Below are 21,709 nucleotides of genomic sequence, written 5' to 3'. Positions count from 1 at the left end.
TCATCAGACCACATGACCTTCTCCCATTCCTCCTCTGGATCATCCAGATGGTCATTGGCAAACTTCAGACGGGCCTGGACATGCGCTGGCTTGAGCAGGGGGACCTTGTGTGCGCTGCAGGATTTTAATCCATGACGGCATAGTGCGTTACTAATGGTTTTCTTTGAGACTGTGGTCCCAGCTCTCTTCAGGTCATTGACCAGGTCCTGCCATGTAGTTCTGGGCTGATCCCTCACCTTCCTCATGATCATTGATGCCCCACGAGGAGAGATCTTGCATGGAGCCCCAGACCGAGTGTGATTGACCGTCATCTTGAACTTCTTCCATTTTCTAATAATTGCGCCAACAGTTGTTGCCTTCTCACCAAGCTGCTTGCCTATTGTCCTGTATCCCATCTAATCCTTGTGCAGGTCTACAATTGTATCCCTGATGTCCTTACACAGCTCTCTGGTCTTGGCCATTGTGGAGAGGTTGGAGTCTGTTTGATTGAGTGTGTGGACAGGTGTCTTTTATACAGATAACGAGTTCAAACAGGTGCAGTTAATACAGGTAATGAGTGGAGAACAGGAGGGATTCTTAAAGAAAAACTAACAGGTCTGTGAGAGCCGGAATTCTTACTGGTTGGTAGGTGATCAAATACTTATGTCATGCAATACAATTCTAATTAATTACTTAAAAATCATACAATGTGATTTTTTGGATTTTTGATTCTGTCTCTTACAGTTGAAGTGTACCTATGATAAAAATTACAGACCTCTACATGCTTTGTAAGTAGGAAAACCTGCAAAATCGGCAGTGTATCAAATACTTGTTCTCCCCACTGTATATACAGTGTATTTGATCCCCTGCTGATTTGAGTGAAATAAGTATTTTACCCCCTCTCAATCAGGTGTCTTTTATACAAGTAACGAGCTGAGATTAGGAGCACACTCTTAAAGGGAGTGCTCCTAATCTCAGCTTGTTACCTGTATAAAATACACCTGTCCACAGAAGCAATCAATCAATCAGATTCCAAACTCTCCACCATGGCCAAGGCCAAAGAGCTCTCCAAGGATGTCAGGGACAAGATTGTAGACCTACACAAGGCTGGAATGGGCTACAAGACCATCACCAAGCAGCTTGGTGATAAGGTGACAACGGTTGGTGCGATTATTCGCAAATGGAAGAAACACAAAAGACTGTCAATCTCCCTCGGCCTGGGGCTCCATCCAAGATCTCACCTCGTGGAGTTGCAATGTTCATGAGAATGGTGAGGAATCAGCCCAGAACTACACAGGAGGATTTTGTCAATGATCTCAAGGCAGCTGGGACCATAGTCACCAAGAAAACAATTGGTAACACACTACGCCGTGAAGGACTGAAATCCTGCAGCGCCCGCAATGTCCCTCTGCTCAAGAAAGCACATATACAGGGCCGTCTGAAGTTTGCCAATGAACATATGAATGATTCAGAGGAGAACTGGGTGAAAGTGTTGTGGTCAGATGAGACCAAAATCGAGCTCTTTGGCATCAACTCAACTCGCCGTATTTGGAGGAGGAGGAATGCTGCCTATGACCCCAAGAACACCATCCCCACCGTCAAACATGGAGGTGGAAACATTATGCTTTGGGGGTGTTTTTCTGCTAAGGGGACAGGACAACTTCACCGCATCAAATGGACGATGGACGGGGCCATGTACCGTCAAATCTTGGGTGAGAACCTCCTTCCCTCAGCCAGGGCATTGAAAATGGGTCGTGGATGGGTATTCCAGCATGACAATGACCCAAAACACACGGCCAAGGCAACAAAGGAGTGGCTCAAGAAGAAGCACATTAAGGTCCTGGAGTGGCCTAGCCAGTCTCCAGACCTTAATCCCATAGAACATCTGTGGAGGGAGCTGATGGTTCGAGTTGCCAAACGTCAGCCTCGAAACCTTAATGACTTGGAGAAGATCTGCAAAGAGGAGTGGGACAAAATCCCTCCTGAGATGTGTGCAAACCTGGTGGCCAACTACAAGAAACGTCTGACCTCTGTGATTGCCAACAAGGGTTTTGCCACCAAGTACTAACTCATGTTTTGCAGAGGGGTCAAATACTTATTTCCCTCATTAAAATGCAAATCAATTTATAACATTTTTGACATGCATTTTTCTGGATTTTTTTGTTGTTATTCTGTCTCTCACTGTTCAAATAAACCTACCATTAAAATTATAGACTGATCATGTCTTTGTCAGTGGACAAACTTACAAAATCAGCAGGGGATCAATTACTTTTTTCCCTCACTGTACATAGACATGGAATCACTGGTCACTTTAATAATGTTTACATACTGCGTTACTCATTTCATATTTACAGTGGGGGAAAAAAGTATTTAGTCAGCCACCAATTGTGCAAGTTCTCCCACTTAAAAAGATGAGAGAGGGCTGTAATTTTCATCATAGGTACACGTCAACTATGACAGACAAAATGAGGAAAAAAAATCCAGAATATCACATTGTAGGATTTTTTATGAATTTATTTGCAAATTATGGTGGAAAATAAGTATTTGGTCAATAACAAAAGTTTCTCAATACTTTGTTATATACCCTTTATTGGCAATGACACAGGTCAAACATTTTCTGTAAGTCTTCACAAGGTTTTCACACACTGTTGCTGGTATGTTGGCCCATTCCTCCATGCAGATCTCCTCTAGAGCAGTGATGTTTTGGGGCTGTCGCTGGGCAACACAGACTTTCAACTCCCTCCAAAGATTTTCTATGGGGTTGAGATCTGGAGACTGGCTAGGCCACTCCAGGACCTTGAAATGCTTCTTACGAAGCCACTCCTTCGTTGCCCAGGCGGTGTGTTTGGGATGATTGTCATGCTGAAAGACCCAGCCACGTTTCATCTTCAATGCCCTTGCTGATGGAAGGAGGTTTTCACTCAAAATCTCACGATACATGGCCCCATTCATTCTTTCCTTTACACGGATCAGTCGTCCTGGTCCCTATGCAGAAAAACAGCCCCAAAGCATGATGTTTCCACCCCCATGCTTCACAGTAGGTATGGTGTTCTTTGGATGCAACTCAGCATTCTTTGTCCTCCAAACACGACGAGTTGAGTTTTTACCAAAAAGCTATATTTTGGTTTCATCTGACCATATGACATTCTCCCAATCCTCTTCAGGATCATCCAAATGCACTTTAGCAAACTTCAGACGGGCCTGGACATGTACTGGCTTAAGCAGGGGGACACGTCTGGCACTGCAGGATTTGAGTCCCTGGCGGCGTAGTGTGTTACTGATGGTAGGCTCTGTTACTTTGGTCCCAGCTCTCTGCAGGTCATTCACTAGGTCCCACCGTGTGGTTCTGGGATTTTTTCTCAACGTTCTTGTGATCATTTTGACCCCACGGGGTGAGATCTTGCGTGGAGCCACAGATCGAGGGAGATTATCAGTGGTCTTGTATGTCTTCCATTTCCTAATAATTGCTCCCACAGTTGATTTCTTCAAACCAAGCTGCTTACCTATTGCAGATTCAGTCTTCCCAGCCTGGTGCAGGTCTACAATTGTGTTTCTGGTGTCCTTTGACAGCTCTTTGGTCTTGGCCATAATGGAGTTTGGTGTGTGACTGTTTGAGGTTGTGGACAGGTGTCTTTTATACTGATAACAAGTTCAAACAGGTGCCATTAATACAGGTAACGAGTGGAGGACAGAGGAGCCTCTTAAAGAAGAAGTTACAGGTCTGTGAGAGCCAGAAATCTTGCTTTGTAGGTGACCAAATACTTATTTTCCACCATAATTTACAAATAAATTCATTAAAAATCCTACAATGTGATTTTCTGGAGAAAAAAAATCTAAATTCATCTGTCATAGTTGAAGTGTACCTATGATGAACATTACAGGCCTCTCTCATCTTTTTAAGTGGGAGAACTTGCACAATTGGTGGCTGACTGAATACTTTTTCCCCCCACTGTATATACTGTATTATATTCTACTGTATTTTAGTCAATGCCACTCCGACATTGCTCGTCCTAATATTTATATATTTCTTAATTCCATTATTTTACTTTTAGATTTGTGTGTATTGTTGTTAATTGTTAGATACTATGGCACTGTTAGAGCTAGGAGCATTTCGCTACACCCGCAATAACATTTAGCTAAATGTTTATTTGTATTTATTTACAAAATTTTTCTTCACTGTCGCCAGTTGTACGGTGTTTCCTCCGACACATTGGTGCGGCTGGCTTCCGGGTTAAGCGAGCAGTGTGTCAAGAAGCAGTGCGGCCTGGTAGGGTCGGGTTTCGGAGGACGCGTGGCTTTCGACCTTCGCCTCTCTCTAGAGTCCATACGGGAGTTGCAGCGATGGGACAAGACTGTAACTACCAATTGGGTATCACAAAATTGGGGAGAAAAAGGGGTAAAAAAAGCAAAACAATTTTAAAAATCCAGAGACATTATTATTGTGTTAATTGAGCAGTTGAATCAACCACTGACTGATTTAGTCAACCGCTCTCAATTGACACAAGGCCTTAAGTGAGTCTTTCACAAGACATTATCACTGGTCATATATAATATGTAATGGCATAACACAACACATTAGATAAACTGGAATGCCACTCTCACTCATGGTTGCACAAAAAGAGCTACATTTTAATTATCACTAAAATAGCAAAGAACCCTTTTGTGAACGGCAAAGAACCATTGAAGAGCTCAAAGGGTTCTTTGAGTCATTATAGTTCCACAGAATCATCACCCTTCCCAAAGAACCTTTGAGGAACCCTAATTTTTTAGTGTGTAGTTGGCAACCCTGCTGGAAAAGTTCTTCCTAGAACCCTCTATGATTGGTGTAAAGCCTTATTTATATATTTCCCGGTGTGCCTTTCGAGTGAATTGTACAGTTACTGTACCACACATGACTGTGTTTGTTAGTGACAGAGACATGGTTGTTGCATTTGATGGCTTTCAGTACTATAGCCATGGGTATACTGTACTGTGTATCATTAATTTAACCCACTCATAGTGTCTTTGCTCACTGTGCTCCATACAGTAGATGACATGCTCTTGTTACAGTACATGTTACCGATAGTTTGTTTGTAAAGGAAATAAGAACATGCCGTAAGCAAGTTTTTGTTTGTGTGTTTGTGTGTGTTCGCGCACACGCTAGTGTGTTTGGAGTGAACTCACAGAGAAGCTGTAGCTTTGGATGTTCTCGTAGTCCAGAGGCACGTCCACCCTCATCCTGATGTCAGCACGGCCCTGCACCGCTGTGGGAGAGATGGTGAAGTGATTCGAGTTGTTCCCCGTTAGGAACACCTGAAACATACTGTTCACTCCCTAGAGGAGAGGATGGAGGGATGGAGAGAGGGAGGGGATAAGAGTCACAAGGAAAATAGAGTTAGATATTGGTTAAAGATTCAAAGGGATGAGAAGAAAAGTTGCAGTATGAGATGTGTGGCTGAATTACAGACTATGGACGGAAATTAGATATTTTGTTAAATGTGAAAACAGAAATGTTGATTAATGTGAACTGTTCCTGTTAAAGAAAAGAGGTATGTAGTCCTGGTGATGAGTCACAAGCACAGATCATGTAATTAAACATCTGAATTAATCTATCATAAAAGTATTAATACAGTATTATGGCAATAACATCTGTGGCAAAAAGTCATGACTATCCTCCTTAATCAGTCAAGATGCAGATACTGTGCATTATCATACATTCAGCATATGTCCTCCTTCAGACTAGCATGTACACCTCCCGGGCTCCCGAGTGGCGCAGCGGTCTAAGGCACTGCATCTCAGTGCTTGAGGCGTCACTACAGACCCCCTGGTTCGATTCCAGGCTGTATCACAACCGGCCGTGATTGGGAGTCACATAGGGCAGCGCACAATTGGCCCAGTGTCGTCCGGGTTTGGCTGTCGTCCGGGTTTGGCAGTCATTGTAAATAAGAATTTGTTCTTAACTGACTTGCCTGGTTAAATAAAGGTAAAATATAAATAAAATAAACACCAGGGGTTGGCAATCATTTTAGCTTGACATCCGGATTTAAAAATTAAACAGAGGGCTGTACATATTTTTTTGGGGGGACATATTTGTTAGTCAAAATCAATTTGCGGGTCAGAAAAAGGAGAGTTATTTCTAAATGTATAGGTCCATTTGTCACACCCTGATCGGTTTCACCTGTCTTGTACTTGTCTCCACCCCCCACCAGGTTTCTCCCATTTGTCCCCATTAACCCTGGTGTATTTATACCTGTGTTTTCTGTTTGTCTGTTGCCAGTTCGTCTGTCTCGTCTTGTCCCGCGTTTTTCCCATACTCCTGTTTTGCTCTAGTCCCTGTTTTCCAGTTTTTCCCGTTTTTTGACCATTCTGCCTGCGACACTGTTCTGGATTACCGACCTCTGCCTGCCCCGACCCTGAGCCTGCCTGCCGTTTCTGTACCTTTCGGACTCTGCTCTGGATTACTGACCTCTGCCTGCCCTTGACCTGTCTTTTGCCTGCCCCATGTTTTTGTAAATAAACATTTTGCTGTTTCGAACTGTCTGCATCTGGGTCTTATCCTGAACCTTAATACCATTATCATTTCTACATACTTTGCATCTGATTTAAGTTAGGGGTGCACCGATGTGGAAATTCTGGGCCAATACGGATATCAGATATTTTCTTAGCAATATCGACCAATACGAATTGTTTTCATTTTATGGCTTTTTTAACAATTCTAGATACAAACTGCAACCAAGTTTCTGTTCATAAGGCTAATAACAAAATATGTAAAATGACTTAAATATTGGAAAGGGACTAAAATGCATCATAAATGTATTGGAAAGTTCAGGAAAACATCAGGGAAGATCACAAAATATACATTGTTTTTAGTAGCATCGTGACAAAACAGAAGACAGGAATGGGGTAATAATGGCTAATAGCTAATAATTCCAACTGATCAAAAGCTAGATCCAAATTTGTAGTAAGAAAACAGAAACCACTGATATCCGCTGGTATTGGGGACATTGGAGGTTACTCACATAACCGCGGTTCTATGAACTAAGTGGCACATTCAGTGACAATTTATCTTGTTGTTGCTAAATCGCTGTTAATCGACATAGGACGTATTTTTCCCACCTCTGGTGTACACACTACTAGCATGTACAAGACAAAACCTTCATTACTGTAGTGTGTGAGTGAGAAAATGTATTTGACTTTATTCTGACTGTGAGCACAAGCCTTTGCAAAGCAGTGAGAAATGGAAGAGCTCGATCGATGCCAGTCACACGCATGTTTTCACCCCTTATTGGTTCCATCCAAGCGCATTTCTTTTCTTATTATCTCTACATCTCACTTTGCTCCTCTATCCTCTCTCATCCCTAACTCAATTTCTCACTCCCTCTACCTTTAATCTATCACATTCGCTCTCTTCTCTCTGTCTTTGAGATGAAGGTTCAGAGGTTAGATAGTATCTTAGAGTAGCAGCTCTAACTTCCCTAGACTGGTGGTCTCCACACACACACACACACACATGCACGCACGCACGTCTGCAAGCACACACACACACACAAATACATTCACAGACCCCCCACACACACAACACACACACACACATTGCTGTGAAAGCATGGCACGGTAATGAACTGTGTCTCGCCACCCACAGCCAATTATAAAGGCCCCTTTTTCTATTTCTGCAGGAATCCATTTGCTCGTGACGAAAGCTGGGAGAACGATTGATCCGCAGAGAGAAAATTGTTTCAGAGTTCAATAAACATTTAACCTGGAGTGTTCTCTTTTTTTGCGGAAAAAGACAAGAAGAAAAGAGAGAATGAACAAGCGATGGAAAAAATAAACCCATGGAAAGATAAATAAGTGAAGATTAGACCCCACTAAATAGACCCGAACATCAGACTGACGACTGACGGCGAGCCACTGGTTGTTTCCCAAATGGCACCCTATTCCCTACAGTACATAGTGCATTACTTTTGACCAGAGCCCTATTGGAGTTCATTGTCTCGTATCCCCATCTGAATCGTCCTCTTTATCTCTCCCACATAAAAGTCACTCCACTGTATTGCTTAACATTATGTGTAAATCGTAATTGGGCATATGAGTACAGAATAGAGTAAATCCCCATTGCACTGCCCACAAAGCTGCCGCTACTATAGCTGCGGTGTCTTCTCCTAAAGGAATGATTACACTGCCAATGACAGCTCATTAAAGACGTTTTTAATCATATTAGTGTGTGTGTGTGTATACTGTATGTGTGTGTGTGTGTGTTTGATGAGAGCAGAATGAAACAATGAGACGATAATGTGTGCTGTGGAGGAGATAAGGATGTTTAAGGAGCCATGTTGACAAGCATTTTTACATTTACATTTTAGATTTGAGTCATTTAGCAGACACTCTTATCCAGAGCGACTTAATCAGATTGCGCTTGTCGACAATGCATCTTTTAAAGGCAATGTTACCACGTTCGTGGAGATCACATTCAAGGTAACCGCTGCAGATGTCGGATTAATTGGAAACTACCCTTAAATGTCAAGCGCATTATAGCACGGTTTCAGATTTAATCGCAGCCTTATTCTCTGTAAGTCATGCTATTGTGTGTACATACACATGATTCAGTGACATCACTGTTGTTGTCTTACACTCATCACTGTTGTGCTATCTATAACCTAAAAGGGTTCTTCGGCTGTCCCCATAGGAGAACCCTTAGGAGAACCCTTTGAAGAACCCTTTTTGGTTTAGGCAGAACCCTCTACATGGAACCCGAAAGGCTTCTACCTGAAACCTAAAAGGGTTCTACCTGGAACCAAAAAGGGTTATCCTATGGGGACAGCCGAAGAACCATTTTGGAAAAAAAATTCAGACTGTGAGATTTAGAAAACAAAGGCTGGTGTAACATCAATAAACATTTGTGTGATTTTTGGTGCATAACAAATCAGTGTTCTCATCTGAAGCAACAAAATGGAATTTCTCAGATACACAAAAAATGAACTGTATGTGCATTACAACTGGTTATATACTGAACAAAAATATAAACGCAACATGCAACAATTTCAGGTTGTTGAGGAAAAAGGAAATCAGTCAATTGAAATAAATTCATTAGGCCCTAATCTATGGATTTCACATGACTGGGAATACAGATATGCATCTGTTGGTCACAGATAACTTAAAAAGGTAGGGGTGTGGATCAGAAAACCAGTCAGGATCTGGTGTGACCACCATTTGACTCATGCTGCGTGACACATCTCCTTCGCACAGAGTTGATCAGGCTGTTGATGGTGGTCTGTAGAATGTTGTCCCACTCCTCTTCAATGGCTGTGCGAAGTTGCTGGATATTGGCGGGAACTGGAACATGTTGTCATACACGTCGATCCAGTGCATCCCATACATGCTCAATGGGTGACATGTCTGGTGGGTATGCAGGCCATGGACGAACTGGGACATTTCCAGCTTCCAGGAATTGTGTACACATGGGGCCGTGCATTATCATGCTGAAACATGAGTTGATGGCGGCGGATGAATGGCACGACAATGGGCCTCAGGATCTTGTCACGATATCTCTGTGCATTCAACTTGCCATCGATCAAATGCAGTTGTGTTCATTGTCCGTAGCTTATGCCTGCCCATACCATAACCCCACCGCCACCATGGGGCACTCTGTTCACAATGTTGACATTAGCAAACCACTCGCCCACACGACGCCATACACGTGGTCTGCGGTTGTGAGGCCAGTTGGACGTACTGCCAAATTCTCTAAAACGACGTTGGAGGCAGCTTATGGTAGAGAAATTAACATTCAATTCTCTGGCAACAGCTCTGGTGATCATTCCTGCATCAGCATGCCAATTGCACACTCCCTCAAAACTTGAGACATCCGTTGGCATTGTGTTGTGTGACAAAATTGCACATTTTAGAGTGGCCTTTTATTGTCCCCAGCACAAGGTACACCTGTGTAAAGTCATGCTGTTTAATCAGCTTCTTGATATGCCACACTTGTCAGGTGGATGGATTATCTTGGCAAAGGAGAAATGCTGACTAACATGGATGTAAACACATTTGTGCACAACATCTTTGAGAAATAAGCATTCTGTGCGTATGGAACATTTCTGTGATCTTTCATTTCAGCTCATGAAACATGTGACCAACACTTTACATTTATATTTTTGTTCAGTGTACTTTACACACTTAAATGTCCCACACAGTCATCCTGATTCCTATGTAAAATAGTCTTATGAGTGACCAAAACATCACCCATTATATTATTTCTAGTGATGAGCGGTTTTGAAAGAACTGATTGACCGATGTGGTTCAATTATTTGAATTCAATTTAATACGCACATCGCACAGTTTCTCTAGAGATAAATCAGATCCAGCCTGAACTGTGCGATGTAGAAGGGAGTTGTAGTTTCCAACAGGCCAATATTTGACATAATTTAGCACTTGAAACGTGGTAATTAACTACAATGACCATAATCCATTGCGCATCTACTTGTCCGGTCTGTGTTTATTTTACGCCTGCTACGGAAGAGAGAAGAATGCATGATCGTGAGGTGATATAGAGAGCAGCTGTTGCGTCGAGGTATCTCTACCTAAAAATATACATGATCTAAGTGATTGATAGTTGGTATTCAGCAGTCATAAAAGTATGCCTTACTTACTTTGAAGAGCTACAAAATAGTATTTTGTCAGACAGTGTGGTAACTTGACAAGGAATGCCCACACGCATTTCAATATTACTTTCCTTTACTATCAACCTAAGAAATAAATGGTGTACAGCCATGTACAAACGGTACAAATACAGCAAAATGATACAGCCCACTCAACATGTGGTGGAGTCGCATTGTACAGATCCAACATCATCAAAGGGGAAAGGTCACGGTCAATGCCAATAATAACTATGCACACGTGTCCACAACATAACACTTCTCCCCCTTAATTTCAATACCCCCTGTAAGGAAAACATAAGGTTAACAAGTAAACTACATCAGTGATTTATTTTATTTTATTCACAACACTTTAGAACTTCTGCTAGTGTTACTGTAAATGTAAACAAACAAAACATGACAGTCCTTACTTTTCAATTAGGTCTGCTGTTCCAAACAAACACTAACACCACAAGTCTCTCAGTCTCAACTACAGAGTTAGTCTTTCAGGAGGCTTGTGACTACGCTGTGATCTGCGCAGTACCCCTGGTGTGCCACAAGACACAGGTAAGGCGTGTCCCAGTGGAGCTGGGTCTGAGGGCACAGGAGCGGGTTGGGTGTTTGTGAGAGAAAGTCCATCACCCTCTGCTGGAACCACTGAATGCCCCTGTTCCTCAGATACTGTTTCCTGTGGGGTTTCTACTTGTATACTACCACCCGCAGCTGTTCCGTCTGAAAACATGGTATGTTCTTTGTCATAGCGCAGGCGGATGATACCTGGCAACCAGCGTTGGCTGCTTGTGAAGTTGCGGATGTAGACAGTGTCCTTGGGTTTTAACTGTCTCTCCCTCGCGTGGTGGTCATGTCTCTCTTTTTGTTTCTCCTGCTTCCGTTCCACTCGTGCTTTGATGTCCGGACGCAGTAGATCCAGGTGAGCTTTTGGCTTTCTGCCCATCAACATCTCAGCTGGAGCCTGTCCTGTTGTTGTTTGTGGTGTGATGCGGTACTGGAACAAGAACTGAGAGAACTTAGTTGTGATGGTTCCCCCAGTCATCCTTTTGAGCCCCTCTTTCAGTGTCTGCACAGCCTGCTCCGCTAAGCCGTTTGAGGCCAGGTGAAACAGAATGCTGCGGACATGGCAAATCCTGTTTCTCTGCATGAATTCTTGGAACAAGTCACAGGTAAAGGATGTTGTGTTGTCGGACACAAGAGAGTCAGGCAGACCATGGGTTGCAAACACCTGCCGAAGCTTTTCGATGCATGTGGTCGCTGTGATGTTGCTCATGATATGAGCCTCCAGCCACTTGGAGTGTGCATCCACCATGACAAGGAACATGTGGCCCAAGAAAGGGCCTGCAAAGTCTATGTGCAGCCTGGACCATGGGCGGCACCATCTTCTGGTTGATCTGGCACTCAGAACATGATTTCACTTTGTTTTCTACGTCCTGATCCATGTTAGGCCACCAGATGTAAGATCTGGCTAAACTTTTCATCCGGGAGGCACCCGAGTGAGCCTCATGGACCTCATCCATGACTTGTGCACGGCCAAGGGGCGGAACAACCACTCTGGACCCCCAGAGTATGCAGCCATCCTGCACACTCAGCTCAGTTTTGCGCTTTGCATAAGGTCTCAGTCCATAATCCTCTTTGACAGGAGGCCAACCCTGCATAAGGTATATTTTCACTTGGGCTAGGATAGGATCCCGGTCTGTCCACTGTTTGATCTGTTTGACTTTCACAGGTGAGTTTGGCAATCTCTCCTCAGGAGGCACCACAGTTGTGGCGGGCATCTCTGGTAGCGGGAGACGGCTGAGCACGTCTGCGTTTGCATTGTCCTTCCCCGCTCTATACACGATAGTGTTCTGGTAAGCTGACATTTTGAGGGCCAAGCGCTGTATCCTTACTGAAGCCATGGGAGGAATGCATCTTGATTCACTGAAAAGGCTCATCAGTGGTTTGTGGTCAGTGGACATGGTGAAATGACGACCATAGAGGTACTGATGAAAGCGTTTCACAGCAAAGACTATGGCCAGACCTTCCTTGTCTAACTGTGAATAACCCTTCTCAGCAATTGTCAGCGTGTGTGATGCGAATCCAATGGGTTTCTCTGACCCGTCCTCCATCTGTTGAGAGAGTACTGCCCCGACGCCATAGGGCGAGGATTCACATGACAGGATGATCTCTTTGTCTTGGTCAAAATGAACCAGCAGTTGTGCTGATTGTAGTAGTGCGTTCACTTCCTTGAACGCTTTCTCTTGTGCTGGCCCCCACTTCCATTTACAGTCTTTGTGGAGCAGCTGATAAAGTGGAGCCAACACTGTTGACAGCTCAGGGAGGAACTTACCATTGTAGTTCACCATGCCCAGGTTTGGAGCATCCTTGATTGCCATGACTTTGTCCTCCACAGGACACAGAACCTGCACTGTGATCTTGTGACAGAGGTATGTCACACTCTGTGCTTGGAATGTGCACTTGCTACGCTTCAGACGCCCAGCTTTGGAGAATCTCTTTAACACCTGGTCAAGATGGTGGAGGTGCTCCTCCACCTGAACAAGCCTTTGTGCGTGTTGACTGTGACATAAGCTTTTGAGTCCTCATCCAGGAGGTGCTGTTGGTAGGCGTGACACATGTCAAGCTTTGAGAACGTCTTGCCTCCTGCAAGCGTCACAAACAGGTCCTCCACCCGCGGCAGCGGGTAATCGTCCAGCTTAGAGGCCCTGTTGATGGTGAGTTTGTAGTCCCCACATACAGTTGAAGTCGGAAGTTTACATACACCTTAGCCAAATACATTTAAACTCAGTTTTTCACAATTCCAGTCTTAGGTCAGTTAGGATCACCACTTCATTTTAAGAATGTGAAATGTCAGAATAATAGTACAGAGAATTATTTATTTCAGCTTTTATTTCTTTCATCGCATTTTCAGTTCTGCCCACACATTTTCTATAGGATTGAGGTCAGGGCTTTGTGATGGCCACTCCATTCCTTGACTTTGTTGTCCTTAAGTTATTTTGCCACAACTTTGGAAGTATGCTTGGTGTCATTGTCCATTTGGAAGACCCAATTGCGACCAAGCTTTAACTTCCTGACTGATGTCTTGAGATGTTGCTTCAATATATCCACATAATTTTCCTTCCTCATGATGCCATCTATTTTGTGAAGTGCACCAGTCCCTCCTGCAGCAAAGCACCCCCACAGCATGATGCTGCCACCTCCGTGCTTTACGGTTGGGATGGTGTTCTTCGGCTTGCAAGCCAACCCCTTTTTCCTCCAAACATAACGATGGTCATTATGGCCAAACAGTTCTATTTTTGTTTCATCAGACCAGAGGACATTTCTCCAAAAAGTAAGATCTTTGTCCCACTGTGCAGTTGCAAACCGTAGTCTGGCTTTTTTATGGCGGTTTTGAAGCAGTGGCTTCTTCTTTGCTGAGCGGCCTTTCAGGTTATGTTGATATAGGACTCGTTTTACTGTGGATATAGATACTTTTGTACCTGTTTCCTCCAGCAACTTCACAAGGTCCTTTGCTGTTGTTCTGGGATTGATTTGCACTTTTCGCACCAAAGTACGTTCATCTCTAGGAGACAGAATGCGTCTCCTTCCTGAGCGGTATGACGGCTGCATGGTCCCATGGTGTTTATACTTGCATACTATTGTTTGTACAGATGAATGTGGTACCTTCAGGCGTTTGGAAATTGCTCCCAAGGATGAACCAGACTTGTGGAGGTCTGCAATGTTTTTTCTGAGGTCTTGGCTGATTTCTTTTGATTTCCCCATGATGTCAAGCAAAGAGGCACTGAGTTTGAAGGTAGGCCTTGAAATACATCCACAGGTACACCTCCAATTGACTAAAATTGTGTAAATTAGCCTATCAGAAGCTTCTAAAGCCATGACATCATTTTCTGGAATTTTCCAAGCTGTTTAAAGGCACAGTCAACTTAGTGTATGTAAACTTCTGACCCACTGGAATTGTTATACAGTGAATTATAAGTGAAATAATCTGTCTGTAAACAATTGTTGGAAAAATGTATTGTGTCATGCACAAAGTAGATGTCCTAACCGACTTGCCAAAACTACAGTTTGTTAACACAACATTTGTGGAGTGGTTGAAAAATACGTTTTAATGACTCCAACCTAAGTGTATGTAAACTTCCGACTTCAACTGTATATGCACCATGCCGTCACTTTTCAGAATGGGAATGATTGGAGCTGCCCAGCGGGAGAACTGAATGGGAGTAATGATGTTTGTTTCCTGCAGCCACTCCAACTCATCCTCCACATTCTTTTTCATGGCGTAAGGCACTGTCCTGGGCTTAAAAAAGTGAGGCTCGGCCTGAGGATCCACGAACAGCTTGACTGCAGTACCCTGCAATGTGCCAGTTCATCTTTGAAAATCTCAGGGTACTTTTGGATGACATCCTCAGTCACTCGTGTGTGTTCTATCTCACCCCAGTTCAGTTGTATTTTGGTGAGCCAGTCATGCCCTAGTAAACTAGGCCCATTCCCTTTCACCGCCAGGAGCCGTGCTCTCGCTTCCTGGCTGTGGTATGCAATGTCCACCTCTAGAGCCCCCAGCAATGGTATGGTCTCCCTGGTGTATGCACGCAGTCTGATCCCTGCCGGTGTGAGGGTGGAAGCCTGTTTTGAGCCCCACATTTGTTTACATTTACATTTTAGTCATTTAGCAGATGCTCTTAGCCAGAGCGACTTACATGAGCAATTAGGGTTAAGTGCCTTGCTCAAGGGCACATCGACAGATTTTTCACCTGGTCGGCTCGGGGATTAGAACCAGCGACCTTTCGGTTACTGGCACTACGCTCTTAACCACTAAGCTACCTGCCGCCCTAGTAGTTCTCCTCACTGATGACAGAGGCAGAAGCCCCCGTGTCAACCTCCATCCTCATTGCTTTCCATCAACCTCCACTGTAGCATAGATAGGCTCTGCACGCGGCTCACTCATATTAAACATGTTGTAGGAACAATGCTCTTCCTCCTCCTCTGTGCTCTCTAGGTGGTGCCCGGCTGACAACGGCTTCATTGCTGTGAACTTGCCCTGCCCAGCCTGCCTAGCCTCTAGCTTGCTCCTCTCCGTCGCTCATTAAGCTAGCTAGCTAACTGACTACCTCCACTGTTTCTTAGTTAGCTAGCACATCACCCTGTACATGCTGATCAAGTTTTATCCTCGTCGCCAAAAATATGTAGTAACTTGACAAGGAATGCCCACACGCATTTCAATATTACTTTCCTTTACTTTCAACCTAATAAATAAAAGGTGTACAGCCATGTACAAACGGTACAAATACAGCAAAACGATACAGCCCACTCAACATGTGGTAGAGTCGCATTGTACAGATCCGACATCATCAAAGGGGAAAGGTCACGGTCAATGCCAATAATAACCATGCACACATGAATAGTAATCATACTATAACAGACAGCATAGGCAGCAGCTCTATTGAGATAAGATGATGACTTGGAATGAAATAATAATAATAAAATAAAACAAATGTAATATACACAACAACTGAAATATTTATTAAAGTAAAGTAATGTGAATAAATTATGATTAATACGTGATAAGTAGTAATGGGCAGTTACTACCATCATGGGACTTTTATTAATTGTTTTATTCTGTGTTACAGCATTCAACCCACATAATGCATAGTGCATTTAATGTAAAAAATAAATAAATAATCAAACCGAAACTGAACCAACCTCAAAAAGCACTAATCGCTCAGCACTAATTTTGTCCCAGTAAAAATGCTTTGATGTATTTTTTATCTCGTGTCTAACTATCAGTACGGCTGAAAAGACAGGCTGAGTGGGCGGGGAGCTAATAGGTTGAGTGGACAGGGAGCTCACCTTGACTGACAATTCTTTGAAACGCCTATTTCAAGCAACTTGGATGCAGTGAGCAGTGTTGCAGTAAGATCATGAAGCTAGCTAGCTAATTCATCTTGGACAATTTCAGTTGGAACTGGACAGGGCGAGGTCTGGGTACACCTCATAAAATATATACAGACTGCCAGACCATGTTCATAAACCATGACTATCAATGATGTCTAGAATTCCCATTTGGCATGTCTCTTTTGTTGGAGTTTGCATCAGCACTTTCAGATGTGTTGACATGACAACCACATCAGAGTTTTGAACGACCCTCCCCCCTTTTGTTTCATGCTGGCTAAATACCTAGCTAGCCAGTATCTAACAAACACCAGACACTAATGAAAGGGGAAATCTATAAGTATCTTTGCCAGAGATGAATAGGAGAAACCTGCAATTATATTTGCTGACACCCTGCAGTCACATTTTGGCACTAGTAGACTAGCTAGCTATGTAAACCACACCCCTCTGTGAACACGCCTTCTGCGATGATGGTGACGAGGCAGTACTTATTTACATTAGGTGCGAGAATAAGACGTTACCACTGCTGTATTGAAATGAGGGGCTTTATGGGATGACACACAAAGCCCTATATAATTCTGCCTCCTGAATTCAAGTTGTTGACAAGGGGGAGGCGACCAGTAACTTTATGATCAAACTTTATCAATGTACCAGCAACAGTCATTTTTCATACTTTGATCTGGTTTCACCCAAATATTATCAGATTTGATGAAAAATAGCGGATACCTACTTGGTGCTATATAATACCCTTTTTTTAAGGATCTATAAAAAACCATGCTCATACGGTTATAAATGGAGCCTTTATGGTGCTATAAAGAACCCTTTCCTAAGGTTCCATAAAGAACTATAAAAAAAAAAAAAGGTTCTACATAGCACCAAAAAGGGTTCTGCTACCGTTAAAACCCTTTTTTGGTGCTGTATAAAACCATTGTTAATGGTTCTATATAGAATGTTTACAGAGAATGGTTCTATGAAGAACAAAAAACAATTGAGTGGATGACTTCCAAATAAAACCCTATTCCCCCATATGGGCCCTGTTCAAAAGTACCCCCCCCCCCCCCACCTCTCTCTCTCTCTCTCTAGAAGCTCTGATAAAAAGGTATTGTCAGACGTGACTGTCACAAAGTTTACTGACGAGTTTCGAGCTGAAAGTTTTACAGAGGAGAAGGATGAGGAGAGCTATGTAATTACCACATCTAATCCCTTACACGTGGAGAAGGTGAGATTAACCAGTGTAATGTAGGTTGTGTGTGCACACACTTGGTGTTGATGTGTCAGTAAGTAATGCATCTGTCAACTCTCTGCCTTGATGTGTGTAGTTACCTGTGGAGACTGGTAGAGGGAGAAATATTTATGAATACACAACTTTCATTTGGATGTCATTCCATTCATTCTATTCCAGACATTACAATGAGCCAATCCTCACCATTTCTTCTTCCACTGTTCAGATCTCTTGCGTAATGCAGTGTGTTTATGTATTAGTGCATGTTTAGGTGTTTGTACATGTGCTTACAAGTGTCTATTATTGTGGAGTTTTAAACTGTATATGTTACCTAATCTAGGCTGTGTCCCAAATGGCATCCTATTCCCTACAGAGTGCACTACTTTTAACCATTTTACAAATACATTGTAGTCATTTAGCAGACACTCTTATCCAGAGCAACTTACAGGAGCAATTACGGTTAAGTACCTTGCTCAAGGGCACATTGACATATTTTTCACCTAGTCGGCTCATGGTTTTGAACCAGCAACATTTTGGTTACTGGCCCAACGCTCTTAAATGCTAGGCTACCTGCCGCCCTATGGGCCCTGGTCCAAAGTAGTGCACTATATAGGGACTAGGGTGCCATTCTGATTGCAGAATGGCGCCGGAGGGAATGGTGGCCATTTTACGAGATCCTGACCAATTGTGCTATTTTGTGTATTTTCTGCCGCTGATCTTAACTTTTTTTGTACATAATGTTTCCGCCATCGTTTCCTATGACCGAAAAGAGCTTCTGGACATCAGAACAGCTGTCACTAACCTCGATTTGGATGAGGACTTCTACTTCAATGAGTCGGCGGAGAAAGACATATTGATTATCCCGGACCAGGCCCTAATCCCCGACACTCGTAGAAGGCGAAGACGGCGCTTTAGAGGCTGGCGCGTGGGCATCCTGGTGAGACTACGGCGGCGAATGAATAAATCGCCTCTACCCTCTGTTCTATTGGCAAATGTGCAATCGCTGGAGAAAACACTGGACAAGCTCCGTTCGAGACTATCCTATCAATGGGACATTAAGAACTGTAATATAATATGCTTCTCGGCATCATGGCTGAACAAGGACATGGATAATATAAATCTAGCTGGTCTTTCTATGCATCGGCAGGACAGAACGGCAGAGCCCGGTAAGATCAGGTATGTGTCTCTTTATTAACAACAGCTGGTGCACAATCTCTAATATTAAGGAAGTCTCTCGGTTCTGCTTGCCTGAGTTAGAATACCTCATGATAAGATGTAGACCATACTTATTTTTTGTACCTGTCTATTTACCATCCATTTTACCTAATTTCTGACAACATGTCACCTGTGCAACTACAGGGATTAAAACTCTAGATTACCTTTACTCCACACACAGAGATGAATACAAAGCTCTACCCCGCCCTCCATTTGGCAAATCGGACCATAACTCTATCCTGATTTCTGCTTACAAGCAAAAACTCAAACAGGAAGAACCAGTGATGCGCTCAGTATGGAAGTGGTCCAATGAAGCAGATGCAAAGCTACAAGACGGTTTCGCTAGCACAGACTGGAATATGTTCTGGGATTCATCCGATGGCATTGAGGAGTTAACAACATCAGTCACCGGCTTCATTAATAAGCGCATCGACGACGTTGTCCCCACAGTGACCATATGTACATACTGTATACCAACCAGAAGCCATGGATTACAGGCAACATCCACACTGAGCTAAAGGCTAGAGCTGCCACTTTCATGGAGCAGGACACTAATCCAGATGCTTATAAGAAATCCTGCTATGTCCTCCGACAAACCATCAAACAGGCAAAGTGTCAATACAGGACTAAGATCGAGCCTACCAGACAAGCTAAATGCCTTCTATGCTCGCTTCGAGGCAAGCAACAGTAAACCATACGTGAGAGCACCAGCTGTTCCGGACCACTGTATGATCACGCTCTCCATAGCCGATGTGAGTAAGACCTTTAAGCAGGTTAACATTCACAAGGCTGCAGGGCTAGACGGATTACCAGGATGAGTATTCAGAGCAGGTGCTGACAAGTGTCTTCACTGACATTTTCAACCTCTCTCTGACCCAGTCTGTAATACCTACATGTTTCAAGCAAACCACCATAGTCCCTGTGCCTAAGAACGCCAAGGTAACCTGTCTAAATGACTACTGCTCCATAGCCCCCACATCTGTAGCCATGAAATGCTTGAAAGGATGGTCATGGCTCAACAGCATCATCCCAGAAACCCTGGACTCACTCCAATTCTCATACCACCCCAACAGATCCACAGATGACGCAGTCTCTATTGCACTGCACACTGCCCTTTCCCACCTGGACAAAAGGAACACCTACGTGAGAATGCTGTTCATTGACTACAGCTCAGCATTTAACACCATAGTGCCCTCCAAGCTCATAACTAAGCTTAGGACCCTGGGACTGAACACCTCCCTCTGCAACTGGATCCTGGACTTCCTGACGGGCCGCCCCCAGGTGGTGAGGGTAGGCAACAACACATCTGCCACCCTTACCCTCAACATGGGGGCCCCTCAGGGGTGCATGCTCAGTCTCCTCCTGTACTCCCTGTTCACCCACGACTGCATGGCTGCGCACGACTCCAACACAATCATTACATTTGCCGACAACATGACAGTGGTAGGCCTGATCACCGACAATGATAAGACAGCACATAGGAAGGAGGTCAGAGACCTGGCAGTGTGATGCCAGGACAACAACCTCTCCCTCAATGTGGGCAAGACAAAGGAGTTTATCGTGGACTACAGGAAACGGAGGGCCAAACACGCACCCATTCACATCGACAGGGCTGTAGTAGAGCTGGTCGAGTACTTCAAGGACCTCGGTGTCCACATCACTAAGGACCTATCATGGTCCAAACACACCAACAGAGTCGTGAAGAGGGCACGACAACACCTCTTCCCCCTCAGGAGGCTGAAAATATTTGGCATAGGCCCTCAGATCCTTAAAGTTCTACAGCTGCACCATTGAGATAATCTTAACTGGCTGCATCATCACTTAGTATGGCAACTGCTCGGCATCTGACCGCAAGGCACTACAGAGGGTAGTGCGTACGGCCCAGTACATTACTGGGACCAAACTACCTGCCATCCAGGACCTCTATACCAGGTAGTGTCAGAGGACGGCTCTAAAAATGGTCAAAGACCAAAGTTCTCTCTGCTTCCGCGCGGCAAGCGGTACCAGAGCGGCAAGTGTGTGACTAAAAGGCACATGAAAAGCTTCTACCACCGAGCCATAAGACTGCTGAACAGTTAATCAAATGACTACCTAGACAATTTACATTGATCCCCTTAACTTTTTATTTATTTATTTATATTGTTTTGCACTGACTCCCTTGCACTGGCTCTATGCACGCTCAGAGACTCTACCCACACACTCACACATAATACACTGCTACTCCAACACACACACACACACACTACATACGCTCAAAACACACACACACACACACACAAGCATATTGATGCCACACTCACTCACACACATACATACATACACACACACTCACTCATAGACAGACTTTCACAGATACGCTGCTGCTACTCTGTTTATTATATATCCTGATTGCCTAGTCACTTCTACCCCTACCCACATGTACATACTGTATTACCTCAATTACCTCAACTACCTCGTATCCCTGCACAATGACTTGGTACTGGTACTCCTTTTATATAGCCTCGTTCTAGTTGTTATTGTGTTACTATGTCCTTTTTTATTTAGCAAATATTTTGTCTTACTTTTTAACTCTGCACTGTCTGGAATGGGCTCGTAAGTAAAAATGTCACTGTAAAGTCTACCCCTGTTGTATTCGGCACGTGACCAATATAATTTGATTTGAAGTTGAGCTGAGCTGGGGTTGAGCAGAGAGCAAGGGTTGCTGATGGGATGGCCCAATGGGGGCTGCATTCTGATGCACTCTCTACTGTAGATCTGGTTTAAATCCATCTCACTGATGTAC

General features: G+C 43.8%; 1 protein-coding gene across 1 annotated transcript in view; it reads right to left on the bottom strand.

Moving 5' to 3' along the window:
* Positions 1 to 21,709, bottom strand: part of LOC311133639 (cadherin-23-like) — a 601,713-nt gene that overhangs the window by 296,893 nt on the left and 283,111 nt on the right. The window contains exon 11 of the mRNA XM_084167165.1: positions 5,143 to 5,292. Within this exon, the coding sequence (XP_084023291.1) occupies positions 5,143 to 5,292 (150 nt within the window). The remainder of the gene's footprint in view (positions 1 to 5,142; positions 5,293 to 21,709) is intronic.

This window comes from Coregonus lavaretus (assembly GCF_964263955.1).
Source record: "Coregonus lavaretus genome assembly, chromosome: 1".
Taxonomy (NCBI): Eukaryota; Metazoa; Chordata; class Actinopteri; order Salmoniformes; family Salmonidae; genus Coregonus; species Coregonus lavaretus.
This window is presented reverse-complemented; position numbering and strand designations above follow the sequence as displayed.